Below are 12,608 nucleotides of genomic sequence, written 5' to 3'. Positions count from 1 at the left end.
AAGATGCACCTTTCTTTTTGATGAGTAAGCTGTAGGAGTTTCATAGTTAGACGTGCTTAGCTTTGAGTAATTTTATATTGGGTGATCTATTAGGAATTTTTCTAGGATGCACACGAGTGAGGATAAGATACATCGTTAACATTAAATAAAGGGAAAAAAAAAATTCTGATTCATCCAACTTTAAAAGCTAAAATTTTTACTCTGCTTTAAAGCAAATTTATTAACTTTAGCCTTTATATATGAGCAACAAACAATAATATTTTTCAAACCCACATGGCAGAGAGAGAAATCCTGAAGGACAAGATTTTCCATATCTCTGAATTGAAGTTTCTCAAGTCTCAGATTATATTCAAACCACAAATTAGTTTAAAATAAAAGCTACATGATCAGCAGCCATCTAATAAGAATAAGCTGGTTTTCTTCATAGAGAAGGAGAGAAGAGACCCCATCAAAGATTCAAATTTTTAGTCCCCAAACACAGGTTTTTTTTTTTTTTTTTCCCCTTTTTTTTTCCTTTTTTTTTTATGCAATTTTGGCACATGGGCAGTCATAAATCCCAGTAAGAATCAATACCCTTTTGTAAAAGCTTCTTCTTTCTCTGTTTTCTTGGCTTTACAGAAGATTATCTGTTGAAAGTTCTAATAGAAATTGAGGTAAAAAAAGACAGTTTGATTTGCAGAAGAAGAAGAAGAAGAATGGTTTGAAGAAGGAATTTGTGAATGGGGAGCCAAAGAGTTGAAGAAACTGTTCCTTCTTCAACCCATCATCATCATCATCATCTTCCATATAATTCACTTCTTTATGGAATCAACAACAATAATCTTTCCTCCACTTTGATGTAATTTCCATCAATCTGTTCTGTTCCTTTTAATGAATGTGTTAATTTCAAAACTTCCATTTTGATTACTTATGTCCCTCAGCAATCATGATGGGCAATCTTTTGATTTTGGAGAATTGGAACAAGCAATTGTGCTACAAGGACTCGAAGCGAAGAACTATAAACTCGATCATCACGAACCTAAACAAAGTATGTGTTTTTTTTCATTGGGTAAAATTATCAGTCACATTGTTTCGATTCCGTCCAAAGAATTAATGACGTAGGACAGAGACTACGAATTATAACCAAGTAGAGAGAGGAAAAAGGGGAGTTTGTGGGGTTGTGGGGGATATTGCTGTTTTGATGACCATAATAATTTGTAAGAAGAGAGTTGAATGGCATGAGGGTACAAACAAGGAAACTTGTAATCTGCTTACTGAGTTCTCAATAACTGCAAACTAAAGCCTTTTATTTTTTTTAAAAAAATTTGAGTAGGAATAGGATTTCTTTTACTTGGTGTGTGTTTGGTGACCCGTAATGAGATGAAATTGTAATATAATGTAATAAAAAATTAATGTTTAGATTGAATGTTTTGAGTCCGATTTATAATACAAAACTCATCCGTTTCGACAGTTTTCAATCTAGCTCTTTCTCATCATTTTCAAGCTTCATGATCTCATTTTTGTTCCGTCTTCAATTACTCAGGCTTTCCAATACTCTTTAATTTTGATTACATTACAGTTCTCTCCATATACTTTGAAAATCCTTTATTTTTTTTAATAAATAAATAAAAAGAAAATTGGGTGATTCTGTGAGATTTGCTTTTATGATTCTTGGCAGGCTTTTTCTCAGGCAAGCCTGCAGCAACTCTGGAAATGTTCCCTTCTTGGCCAATCAAATACCAACAAACTTCAAGAGTAAATTTTTTTCTTTCCCTCTCAAAAACCCAACTTTAATTTCTCCATTTCAGAGGAAAAAAAAATGATGGGGTTTGTTTATTTTCATAAAAAAAAAAATTTGAAAAAATGTGACAGGGAATTAGTTTGAGAAGAAGAGAAGAGAGCACAGATGAGTCAGGATCAGCTGTGAACACTCATACAATAAGCAAATCTAACCATCATCATCATTATAATCAAGAGGGGGATTTGGAATTGGAAATAGAACAAGAAGAATCTGATCAGATGAGTAAAAAAGGTTGTTCTTCATCTTGTTCTTCAGGTCAAGATCAGTGCTTTATTCAGAAGCATCTACCGCTGGTTCAACCTGAACAAATGTTCACTGATATTTCAACAACTGCACTTTCATCTCAACATCAATCCCTTCAACAAAAGGTTCTCTCTTTCTCTCAATTAATCAATTAAAAAAATTTAAAGTTCGTATCTTTTTCCACGCAAAAAGCCACCTATAATATATTAATTGTATCGTTAAACTTACGTAAGTATTAAAATTAGACCCTTTAATTTATATAATTGTAGAAACATGACGATCGTATAAGGTTCAATTTTTACAACTATAATAATTTTGAGGGTCCAATTTTAAAATTTATATGAATTTGAAGATTCCATTGAACACAAAATTGTATTTTGATCAAAGGGATCCATTTTATTTTATTTAATTTATATTATTATTATTATTATTTTTCTATTAGGGCACAGATCCCAAGAACTCTTAGAAAATCAAATAAAAGGGTAGGGTTTTCAGATTATTTTTATTTTTTTTATTTTATTTTTGTGTGACGGAATATCTGACATGAAAAGATAGAAGGAGGAGAGACCTGCAAGCACCATCAAAAGCCAATGAGAGGAATCTTCACAGTAATTTTTTTACTTTTATTTTTGGTTCTTGACCAACTTTTTACTGAACCCAAAAAACCCAGAGAGAAAAACATGGGGAGCTTTAAGGCCTATTTTTTTTGTCGGTTATTTCAAAATAAAAACCTAAGTAAAGTTGAAATAATTCGTTTAATAATAGAAAAATGAATCAGATAATGATGTTTTCTCGCTAAATACATTTCGTTTGTCGACATGTTTTTAGCTAACTTTGGCATATAGTAGGTCTAATATTGATAATTTATCATATTAATTAATATTATTATTATTGAATTCAGCTACCACTTTAGAGAGTTTCATTCATATATTTTTCTAAAATCTGACCAATAATGCAGAGAAAAGGATGTGGTTCCATTTCAACATCACAGAAACAACTTGACGCTAAGGTCTTTTAATTATTATAAACAAACATTGTTGCTTTTTTTTTTTTGGGTGTGTATTTTTAATGTTTTTTTTTTTCAAATAATTTGAATTTGTGTTTAGACATTGAGACGTTTAGCTCAGAACAGAGAGGCTGCGAGGAAAAGTCGACTAAGAAAAAAGGTTATAATTTTGTGTGTTTTACATTTTTTTTTTTTTGTCTTTATTTGATATTATTTTTAATCTAAATAGTAATTAATGAGAATTGAATTTATGGTAATTAATTATATGTATAGGCTTACGTACAGCAACTTGAGAGTAGTAGAATCAAGCTTACCCAGCTTGAGCAAGACCTTCACCGCGCACGATCTCAGGTTAGGATTTTTCTTTTTTTTTTTTAGAGAAACATATTTTTTTATCCTAAAATTTGGATATGATTTTCATTTAGTCTAATATGAAAGATTATATTTTTACTTATTAATTTTGGGTTTAATTTCTATTTGGTCTCTAAATTTTAAAATATTATACTTTTATCTTTGAATTTTGACTTTTGTTTTAATTTGGTCTATAAGAATTTAATATTTATATTTTTTATCCTGATTTTCAGCACATACTTACTTTTAGTCTTTGGTGTTAATGAATATTAGTAAAATTATTTTTCACTAATCTTTCATCACTATTAAAAATTAATTAACATTAAATGTCTAAGTGAGGATAATAAAGACTCAAGTGTAAAAATATAAAATATTGAAATCTAAAAATCAAATGAAAATCAATTTCAAAATTCAAAGGTATTTTGAAATATAGGAAGATTGAATGGAAATTAAACTAAAAACTCTTTACGAAAATAGTGGAACATTTTGAAATTGAAAAATGAAAACTATAAAAATGATTTTTTTTCTTTTTTTTAATAAATTAATAAAATGAATATATATATCTTTAAATAGCAAAAACAATTGATGTGTTTTCCATTTTTTTTATAGGGTTTGTTTTTAGGTGCCTGCGGTACTGGCGGCGGCATTGTCAGCCCCGGTAAGCTTAAAAAATCTGCTCAAATTATAAAGTTTCATTTTGAAATTTTACTTTATTTATAAGGAAAGAGAAATGCATAAAATGAGAGAATTAAGACTTATTTTATTTTTAATTTTTCACAAATAATAAACTCTATTGGATAATTATTTTATTTTATTTTTGTTTTTAAAAATTAAGTTATGGACACTAGTTTTACCTCCAAATTTCTTCTTTTGTTATCTACTTTCACCAATAATTTAAAAAATCAAGCCAAGTTTTGAGAATTAAAAAAAGTAGTCTTTGTTTTTGATATTTGACTAAGAATTCAAATATTGTATTTAAGAAATATGCAAATTATTAAGAAATATAGATGAAATCAACATAATTTTTAAAAATAAAAAACCAAATGATTACCCTACGGAACTACAGTTGTTAGATCTTTGTGTTAAGATTTTATTTAAATTTAATATTATCATTAACGTGGCTATGTGTTACTATTTTAAATTTTAGGCCTATTATTTTATTAGGTTAAAGATAATTTCTAAATAAAATAAGAGAATTAAAAAATAATTTTCTAATTAAATACCTGGAGGTGTATATAAAGATAAAATTCTAGAGATTGCTTCTTTCTTTGTTTTATTAAGTTCTTTTTTCCTAAACCTAATTAAATTTTAAAGAAAAAATAAGACCTACTTCCACATGAGTGGTTAATAAATTTTTAATACCCATTTTTAATAATAAAAATTACTTTTAGCCTCTAAAATTTAATAAAAGTAATAATTTAGTCCCTGAATTTTACTATGTAACAATTTAGTCCTTGTACTTTAGAATTTGTAACAACTTAACCCCTATTATAGAAATTAGTGTTAAAATTTAATAAAATTTCTTGCATAAATAAACTGATAAATTAATTAGAGATTTGATATTTTTACATAATACATAGTCTACGACATAAGATAATAAAAATTGACATTTAATTTTGATTTTTATTCTTATGTTCATGACTAAATTGTCATAAATTTGAAAGTATAAGGACTAAATTATCATATACTAAAGTTCATAAACTAAATTATTACAAAATTGAAAGTAGATATATGTTGATTGCTTATTTTTAATGATCAATTACATTGTTTGTCTGTTTTTATATAATATTTGCATTTCTTATTATAAAATTGAACTGGTTACAAAGGTAAGTAGTTTATAAGTATGGAGAGTTGTTGAAAAATGGTAGGAAGTGCAATGTTCGATATGGAATATGTAAGGTGGTTGGAAGAAGAGCATCGACACACAGTGGAGCTGCGTGGGGGATTGGAGGCATGTCTACCAGACGTGGAGCTGAGAGTGAGGGTAGACGCCTGCATTTCCCATTACGACCAAATTTTTCGATTGAAAGGAGAGGCTGCTAAGTCCGACATCTTCCATCTCATCACTGGAATCTGGATGTCTCCGGCCGAGCGTTGTTTCATCTGGATCGGTGGATTTCGACCCTCCGATCTCATCAAGGTTAGCGTTATATGTAGATCGAAATTCCAAACTTGACCATTTAGTCAAACATACGTTGAGTTTGAGTTGATTGATGAACAGATGTTAATGTCACAATTAGACCCCATAACAGAGCAACAAGTGATGGAGATTTACAAGCTACAACATTCGTCGCAACAGGCTGAAGATGCTTTATCTCAAGGCCTTGATCAGCTCCACCAGTCTTTGACCGATTCCGTCGCTGGTGGTCCCGTCATCGACGGCATCAACCACATGGTTTTGGCCATGGACAAGCTCTCTAGTCTCCAAGGCTTTCTCCATCAGGTAATTACCTTCTTTTCATATATTCGTTAGTAATTAATTATGATTATGACTTCAAATGAATGGATTCACATCACGTTTAGTTACTTACTTTACATTCAAATCTATTCATACATTTCACTTCTATAAAAACACTTTCAACTTATAAGATTTTCTGGGACAGAAGATTAATTATAGACGTTTTCAAAATCCAAGATCATTTTAATTTTCTGATCTATTAGAGTAGGTGGGGGTGGGTTTGCAATTTCACGTTGACTATCCATCTCCTCGTATATATATGAATGTGACCTAAATTCTATATGCAAGTTCTAAAGTAGAAAAAATAACCGAAATAGTAAAAATAGAATTCAATATATATTTATATTTTTTACTATTTATTTTACCCAACCAAAAAAAAAAAAAAAGAGAGAGAGAGAGAGGAAGAGTATGCTATTACATCAGAGTAATTATTTTAAATGATAAAACTGTTTAAAATATTTTCAAATATAGTAAAATGTCACTGTCTATCATTGATAAATACAGATAGAAACATTAATAAGGATAATTACATAAGGCTAATTGTTTTTCAATGTCCATCACTAAATGATAATGATATTTTGCTATATTTATAAATGAGTTGACTCATTTTTCTTTATTTAAAAACAACCCATTTCATAATTACATTTTCATATAAATGATTCAATAATAAATTGGAAAAAAAAAATCATTTATTGAGGATTCATATTGAAAAAATCAAGGTACCTTATATTGTTTTTAAGATACTACGAGTTAGTCCTCTTATTGTCAATTGATTTTAAAATGAAACTCATGTAATCTAATATGATATTAAAGTCTATGAAGCCAAAAACGAGTATTCGGTTAAAAAAAAAATGGAATTCGAACCAAGAACAGTGGACTAAAAAAGACACCACCTATTATTTTGATACACGCACTGCACTTTTCATTGACAATTGATTTTGAGATAAAACTCGTGTTACCTAATATCAGTTTATTTTGTGGTCGAATACATATGGTTTTTAGATTAATCATGATTATGTGAAGTATATGGTTTCTAGTTCTTTACTATTGCTACTATTATAATATTTTATTTTAAGACGACCTCGATGGACAAAATGTTTTCGAGTGAAATAGTTTTGTTGTAAAACGTAATTTATCGAAATATATTCTATAAATTTCTCGGATTAGGTATCCATATATTTTAAAGTATATAATTTCTTATTTTTAAATTAGTTATTTATAAAATGCTTTTCACACCTCTTTCCTTTTATATAAGGATTTTACCAAAACACAAATGAAAGCAAAGATTCTTCATATTGATGGAAAAAGTCCTTTCATGTTCAAGCCTTTGGAAAATGGCTCTTGTCTTCAATAATTTGGCGATGTGACTGAATTTTATGATAGATTAATTCAAAGATGAGCCAACCAAAGTTGTCAACAAGTTCACACCAAAGATTGAAATATCGTAACTTATATTATAAATTAAAGATTAATCGATATCTTTCATATCTTTTATAAATATACCTAAAACATAAAAAGTTATCATCTATTAATCCAAGTAATAAATGAATATGAATATGATTTATAGTAGCTTCGAATTAAAAAATAACTTAATAATTAATTTAAGTATTATTTTGTAAATTTATTTGTTTATAGAAATGTACATCAGTATTGATATTATGTTGATAGATATATTAATATATTCATAAGATTTTGATATCAATATCGACATCAATATTTCTATTCTTGGTTCTAATCGAGATTTGGGTTTTAGGCAGATATTTTGAGACAACAAATGCTTCATCAACTACGTAGAATACTCACTATCCGACAAGCAGCGAGATGTTTTCTAGTAATTGGTGAATATTACAGTAGATTACGAGCCCTAAGCTCCCTATGGTCCTCTCGTCCAAAGGAGTAAGATTTTACTTATATCATTTCCTTCTTATTTATCTTTTGTGTCTCCTAGTTTTAATAAAATCTAAATCATTTACAATGTCGATATTTTTATGTCTAATTTGTGATAGTAAAATGGTATATATAGTTGTAACCAATAGACATACTTGATATTAATAGGTTGCATAGGATACCTATTAAGAATAAACGAAAATTCTTATCTATTTCTACGATAGTATGATTATACTATATATCTACTTTCTTAACATAATTTTTTTTACTTTTGTTTTGGTTCTACCCAATAAACTTCATATCGATTAAGATAATCACCCTTATTTATATACTACATAACTTTTCCATCCTTAATCAATATAAAATTTTGTTTGCACATAACATTATAAGTAGAAAATGATTGTGTGAAGGTTTTTCTTCTTTTTTAGTTCTAACAAGTGTGTGAGAGAAATTTCCACCACTATCGTAATACCTACTTTATATATTTTCTCTATATATTTTATTTCCACGAAGAATTATTTAATGTTGTTAGACTTCACATCATTCTTAAATGATGCTGACGTGACAATCAATTAATGAAAGTTGTACTCATATATACTAATGTAGTATAACAAAATTTTGAAACCTTTTGACTTCTTTGGCCTACAATATATATTCTAACCAATTTAGTTATGTTAAGATTGATAAATAGTCGTGTTGGTTCTTTTGTAAGTTCAATGCATGCAAGATGTTGGGATTCAAATTTTTTACTTCTTAATCGATTATAGATATATGTCTTAAGCAGTTAAGTTTTTTTTGTAATTAGTTGCATGTGAATTTATTAGGGGTGAAGATAATTCATGCCAAACAAGTACGCATCATCAAGGGCATATGGTTCAACCTTTGCACCATCGTTTCTCAAGCTTCTAATCATCTCATTAAATGGAAGCCTCTGATTTCCTCACCCCTCTTCTTCTCAATTGTTGAGGATTTTTTTTAATCAACTTTTACTACTACTTTTGGTTAATGTTAAATATCTCTTGGTATCAATTTTTTTTTTTTTTTTTTTAAAAAATTAGTTTATATATGGTATTTTTTTTAGTATGTGAATATAAAGTAATGGGGATTAGAAATTTGGACTCTATACATTGGGGGTCGTTTGGATTTTGACGAGAGGAAAAAAAATATTTTTCAAAAAAAATATTTTTATTTAAACTCTTTTGATAAAATCGGTTTTAAAAAATACTTTGAAAGTGTTTCAAAAACTATTTTGAGTAATTGCTGAACACTTCAATTTTTTTTTTTTTTTTTAAATGACTTATTTTCAAAATTAAACACTTGAAAAGTTAAATCAAACACACTCTAGGTTTTTAAGGTTTGTTTGGTAATAGTTTCACTCTTAGTTTTATGTTTTTGAAATTATGTTTTTTAACTTCCAATTTTTCGATTATGATTTTTACTTTTCTTAAAGATGAACATGTTTTTGAAAATTATGATCCTGTTTGATAAATATTTGGTTTTTATTTTCTAGTTTTTGAAAATGAAGCCTATAAACATCGTTTTCATCTTTAAATTTCTTAATTTGTTAATTACTTTTTACAAATGTATTAAAAAGACAAGTTTAAATTTTGAAACTAACAAAATAGTTTTTAAAAACTTATCTTTGTAGAATTTACCTAAAAATTCAACTATGTTACTTAAGAAATATGAAAACCATTATAAGAAATTGGGATAAGAAAATATGTTTAATTTTCATAAACAAAATGATTAAGAATGGGACCTACTTTTTTTAGTTTTCAAAATCCGACTTGGTTTTTTAAAACATTATTACAAAGTGGATAACAAGACATAAAAACTTGTTGATGAAAGTAATATCTTAAGTTTAATTGATTTTTAAAAATCCAAAACTAAATAGTTATCAAACAATACCTAAAATTTTCATATAGTATTTAGATTTCCCCCTAGGAAAACGAAAATGAAGTTAATTAGTAGATTGAGTTAATTGAAAATTTCAAAATCCTTTGATCTCATATCCATTAGATTTTATTTATTTATTTTTAAATACCTCTACAATTTTGTATATTGTAGGATATCTTAGATTTAAATTCACGGAATTTTATTTAGTAAAATTTTTACCTAAAATACTTAAATTTTAGATGATCATTTTGGCTCATTTTGTTTGTTTGTTTAATTTATATGCAATTTAAACAGGGTGGAATAAATGGATATATTTTGGGTACACAAGTATAGACGTTATGAGAGCAAATTATACCTAACAAATAGTAATCAATAATTAAGGTCCCGTTTAGTAATCATTTTATTTTTTGTTTTACTTTTTGAAAATTAAGTCTATATCATCTATATTTATTACCATCATTTGCATCTTTCTTAACTATAATGGTTAATTTCTTAGTCAAATTTCAAAAATAAAAACAACTTTTTGAAATCTATTTTTTTTAGTTCTCAAATTTTGGTTTGATTTTTTTAAATCATTGATAAAAAAAATAGATAACAGAAGAAGAAATTTGAAGGTGGAAGTAATATACATAGATTTAATTAAAAAAAAAACAAAATAATTACCAAACCGTGCCTAACTTTTCTATTTATTTTGGAATGCATGCACCAAATTTGTAGTCTGTAGTATCCCTAATAATTTTGAATTTGATTTCTTATGAATAATTTGACTAATGCACTTTGAGGTTGATTAAAATGAAGAAAACTTTTTTTTTTCTTTCGTTTTAGAAAAATGTAGCTGATGCTTGCGTCCAATCTTTTAATATTTATTTTCAAGTACACTATACTATGAATTTAACCATATTATTTAGATTCATGCATTGGAACTAGTCAGATTTTAGACGACAAATAAGGAGAATGGTGGGATGCTCTATGTTTTCTATGTATTCACCCTTAGACCTTGGCCTTTGGTCATTTATACAAGAAGACCCAAAATTAAGACACAAATAAATCAGAAAATGTAAAATAATAAAATACACATGCCACAATCTAAGAGGAGCATACAATATTCCTTATAACAAATTCTCAACCAACAGATGCTTCGGGAATTATTTCCCTGATATTCCTTTTGCTCAGCTGACTGTATTGGATTTTATACTTGGATTGTGCTGACTTAGTTTTTGACTTGTTAACGTGCTGAGTCATCTTCTTAATATCCCCCCTCAAACGAAAGGGAAGGTCCACGACACCGAGTTTGGAATGGAGATTGTGAAATTGAGAGTGTGTGAGAGCTTTAGTGAGATAGTCAATGAGTTGGTCACTTGATGGCACATAACGAACGTCAAAAGCACCACTGAGTACTTTATCTTTCACAAAATGTATATTGATCTCTATATATTTAGTTCGAATGAGAAAGACGAGGTTCGCGACAAAAGCCCCAACATTGATGTTATCACACTAGAGAATTGGAGCTTAGGGGATTTGAAACATAGCTTAGATAAAAGTTTTTGAAGTCATGTAATTTCTACCAAAGCATGAGCAAGAGCCCTATACTTCAATCCGGTGCTCCATTGAACAACTACACTTTGCTTCTTTGAGAACCATGACACAATATTATTTTCGATAAATATACAATATGCAGCTATGGATCGACGGTCATCAACATTTGAGGCCCAATCAACATTTAAATAGCCTGTTATCTACATTCCAATACCTGGTTGTAAAAGAATACCATGATGTTTTATGCCACTTATATATCGAAGAACACGTTTGACTGTCTACCAATGGACATCAATTGGAACTCGAATAAATTGACTTAAGTAATTAACGGTGTATGAGATGTCCAGTCGGGTGTGTGTCAAGTACTTTAAGACACCTACCGTACTCTGATAAAAAAAGGATTATCAAGCAAGGTACCATCATTAATGGATAGGTGTTTTCCAATGACACGGGGAGACGAGGCTGGTTTGACATTGCTCATCTCCAATTTGAACAGTAAATCATCAATGTATTTAGTTTGATTGAACAGAATACCAAAGTTCAAATAATGTAGTTGAATGCCCATAAATAATTTAATCTCCCTAAGTCCTTCACGCAAAAGTAGAGTCTAGAGATGCAATAGACTTAAAGATCAAAGCATTATCTTTGTCGGTCACAATAACATCATCGACGTGAATAAGCATCAGAATAATAGAACTATTCTTTCGAAAGATGAATAATGATTTATTTGACCTTGAATTCGTCAAGATAATAGAGTTCTTTTTAGGGTATTTGTCCAGACTTGTGGGGTTTGTTTGAGACCATATAAGACATTGTTTAGGCGCACACATAATTAGGGAAGTGAGAACTAAGAACTGATGTGGCCTGTGGGTTGACACATGTAGACCTCTTCATCAAGTTTGCTATTTAGGGAAGAATTGTTGAAGTTGAGTTGTGTTGGGTTGTATGTCCTAAAACTTATAGTTTGTAAAGTTAAACATTTTCTATTATCAATAAAGATGTTATTCAATATTTATTCAATAAAGTTGTTATTGAATTTGTAAATTGTATTTGTAAAGCCTAAATCCACTAAACTAAGATCCATGGCTATTATATAAATACTTAAACTTTATGTAGGAGACATAAAGATGGATCAAGTTCGAGTAAATAGCCAAAACGGTCTCTAGTATACGAATAAGGTTGGGTACCTTATTCTGGTAACACTATCGAATACGACACATTCTATAGGTATTAATATTTTCTGTAAGATGCTACAAACGAAGTGATCCTAATTTGTTCATGTATTGACATGAGGAGTGGAGGCGTCCTATATAATGAGTTTGCATAAGATCAGACTAAGAAATAAGTCATTCTTACTTCATAACTCTGTTTACTATTTCAGACTGACTATTTCGCTTGGATGACCTAGGTAACTCGATCTTAATCTTGAGCTAACTATGAATTCCTATTTA

General features: G+C 28.7%; 1 protein-coding gene across 6 annotated transcripts; it reads left to right on the top strand.

Moving 5' to 3' along the window:
* Window positions 1-265: 265 nt before the first annotated feature.
* On the top strand, window positions 266-8,754 carry LOC120087889 (transcription factor TGA9-like). Of its 6 annotated transcripts, XM_039044894.1 has the most exons (14): window positions 266-481; window positions 619-628; window positions 668-838; window positions 921-1,027; window positions 1,658-1,734; window positions 1,852-2,148; window positions 2,982-3,032; window positions 3,130-3,189; window positions 3,303-3,380; window positions 3,990-4,038; window positions 5,249-5,520; window positions 5,602-5,823; window positions 7,592-7,734; window positions 8,550-8,754. In XM_039044894.1, exons 3-14 carry the CDS (start codon window positions 720-722, stop codon window positions 8,632-8,634), a joined length of 1,560 nt encoding a protein of 519 aa, XP_038900822.1. In that variant the 5' UTR covers window positions 266-481; window positions 619-628; window positions 668-719; the 3' UTR covers window positions 8,635-8,754. The 6 variants fall into 6 exon arrangements, with proteins under 6 accessions (XP_038900822.1, XP_038900821.1, XP_038900824.1 ...); XM_039044893.1 differs by lacking the exon at window positions 619-628 and having other exon boundaries at window positions 680-838; XM_039044896.1 differs by having other exon boundaries at window positions 619-838; window positions 1,670-1,734.
* Window positions 8,755-12,608: the final 3,854 nt, after the last annotated feature.

The sequence above is a fragment of the Benincasa hispida genome, chromosome 10 (assembly GCF_009727055.1).
Source record: "Benincasa hispida cultivar B227 chromosome 10, ASM972705v1, whole genome shotgun sequence".
Lineage (NCBI taxonomy): Eukaryota > Viridiplantae > Streptophyta > Magnoliopsida > Cucurbitales > Cucurbitaceae > Benincasa > Benincasa hispida.
This window is presented reverse-complemented; position numbering and strand designations above follow the sequence as displayed.

Excerpts from the sequence above, each read along its gene's own strand:
- LOC120087889 (XM_039044893.1), top strand. The coding sequence starts at position 720 with ATGGGGAGCCAAAGAGTTGAAGAAACTGTTCCTTCTTCAACCCATCAT. Across the intron at positions 1,028-1,657 it reads TCATCACGAACCTAAACAAA|GCTTTTTCTCAGGCAAGCCT; the intron begins GTATGTGTTTTT and ends GATTCTTGGCAG. Across the intron at positions 3,033-3,129 it reads AGAAACAACTTGACGCTAAG|ACATTGAGACGTTTAGCTCA; the intron begins GTCTTTTAATTA and ends ATTTGTGTTTAG.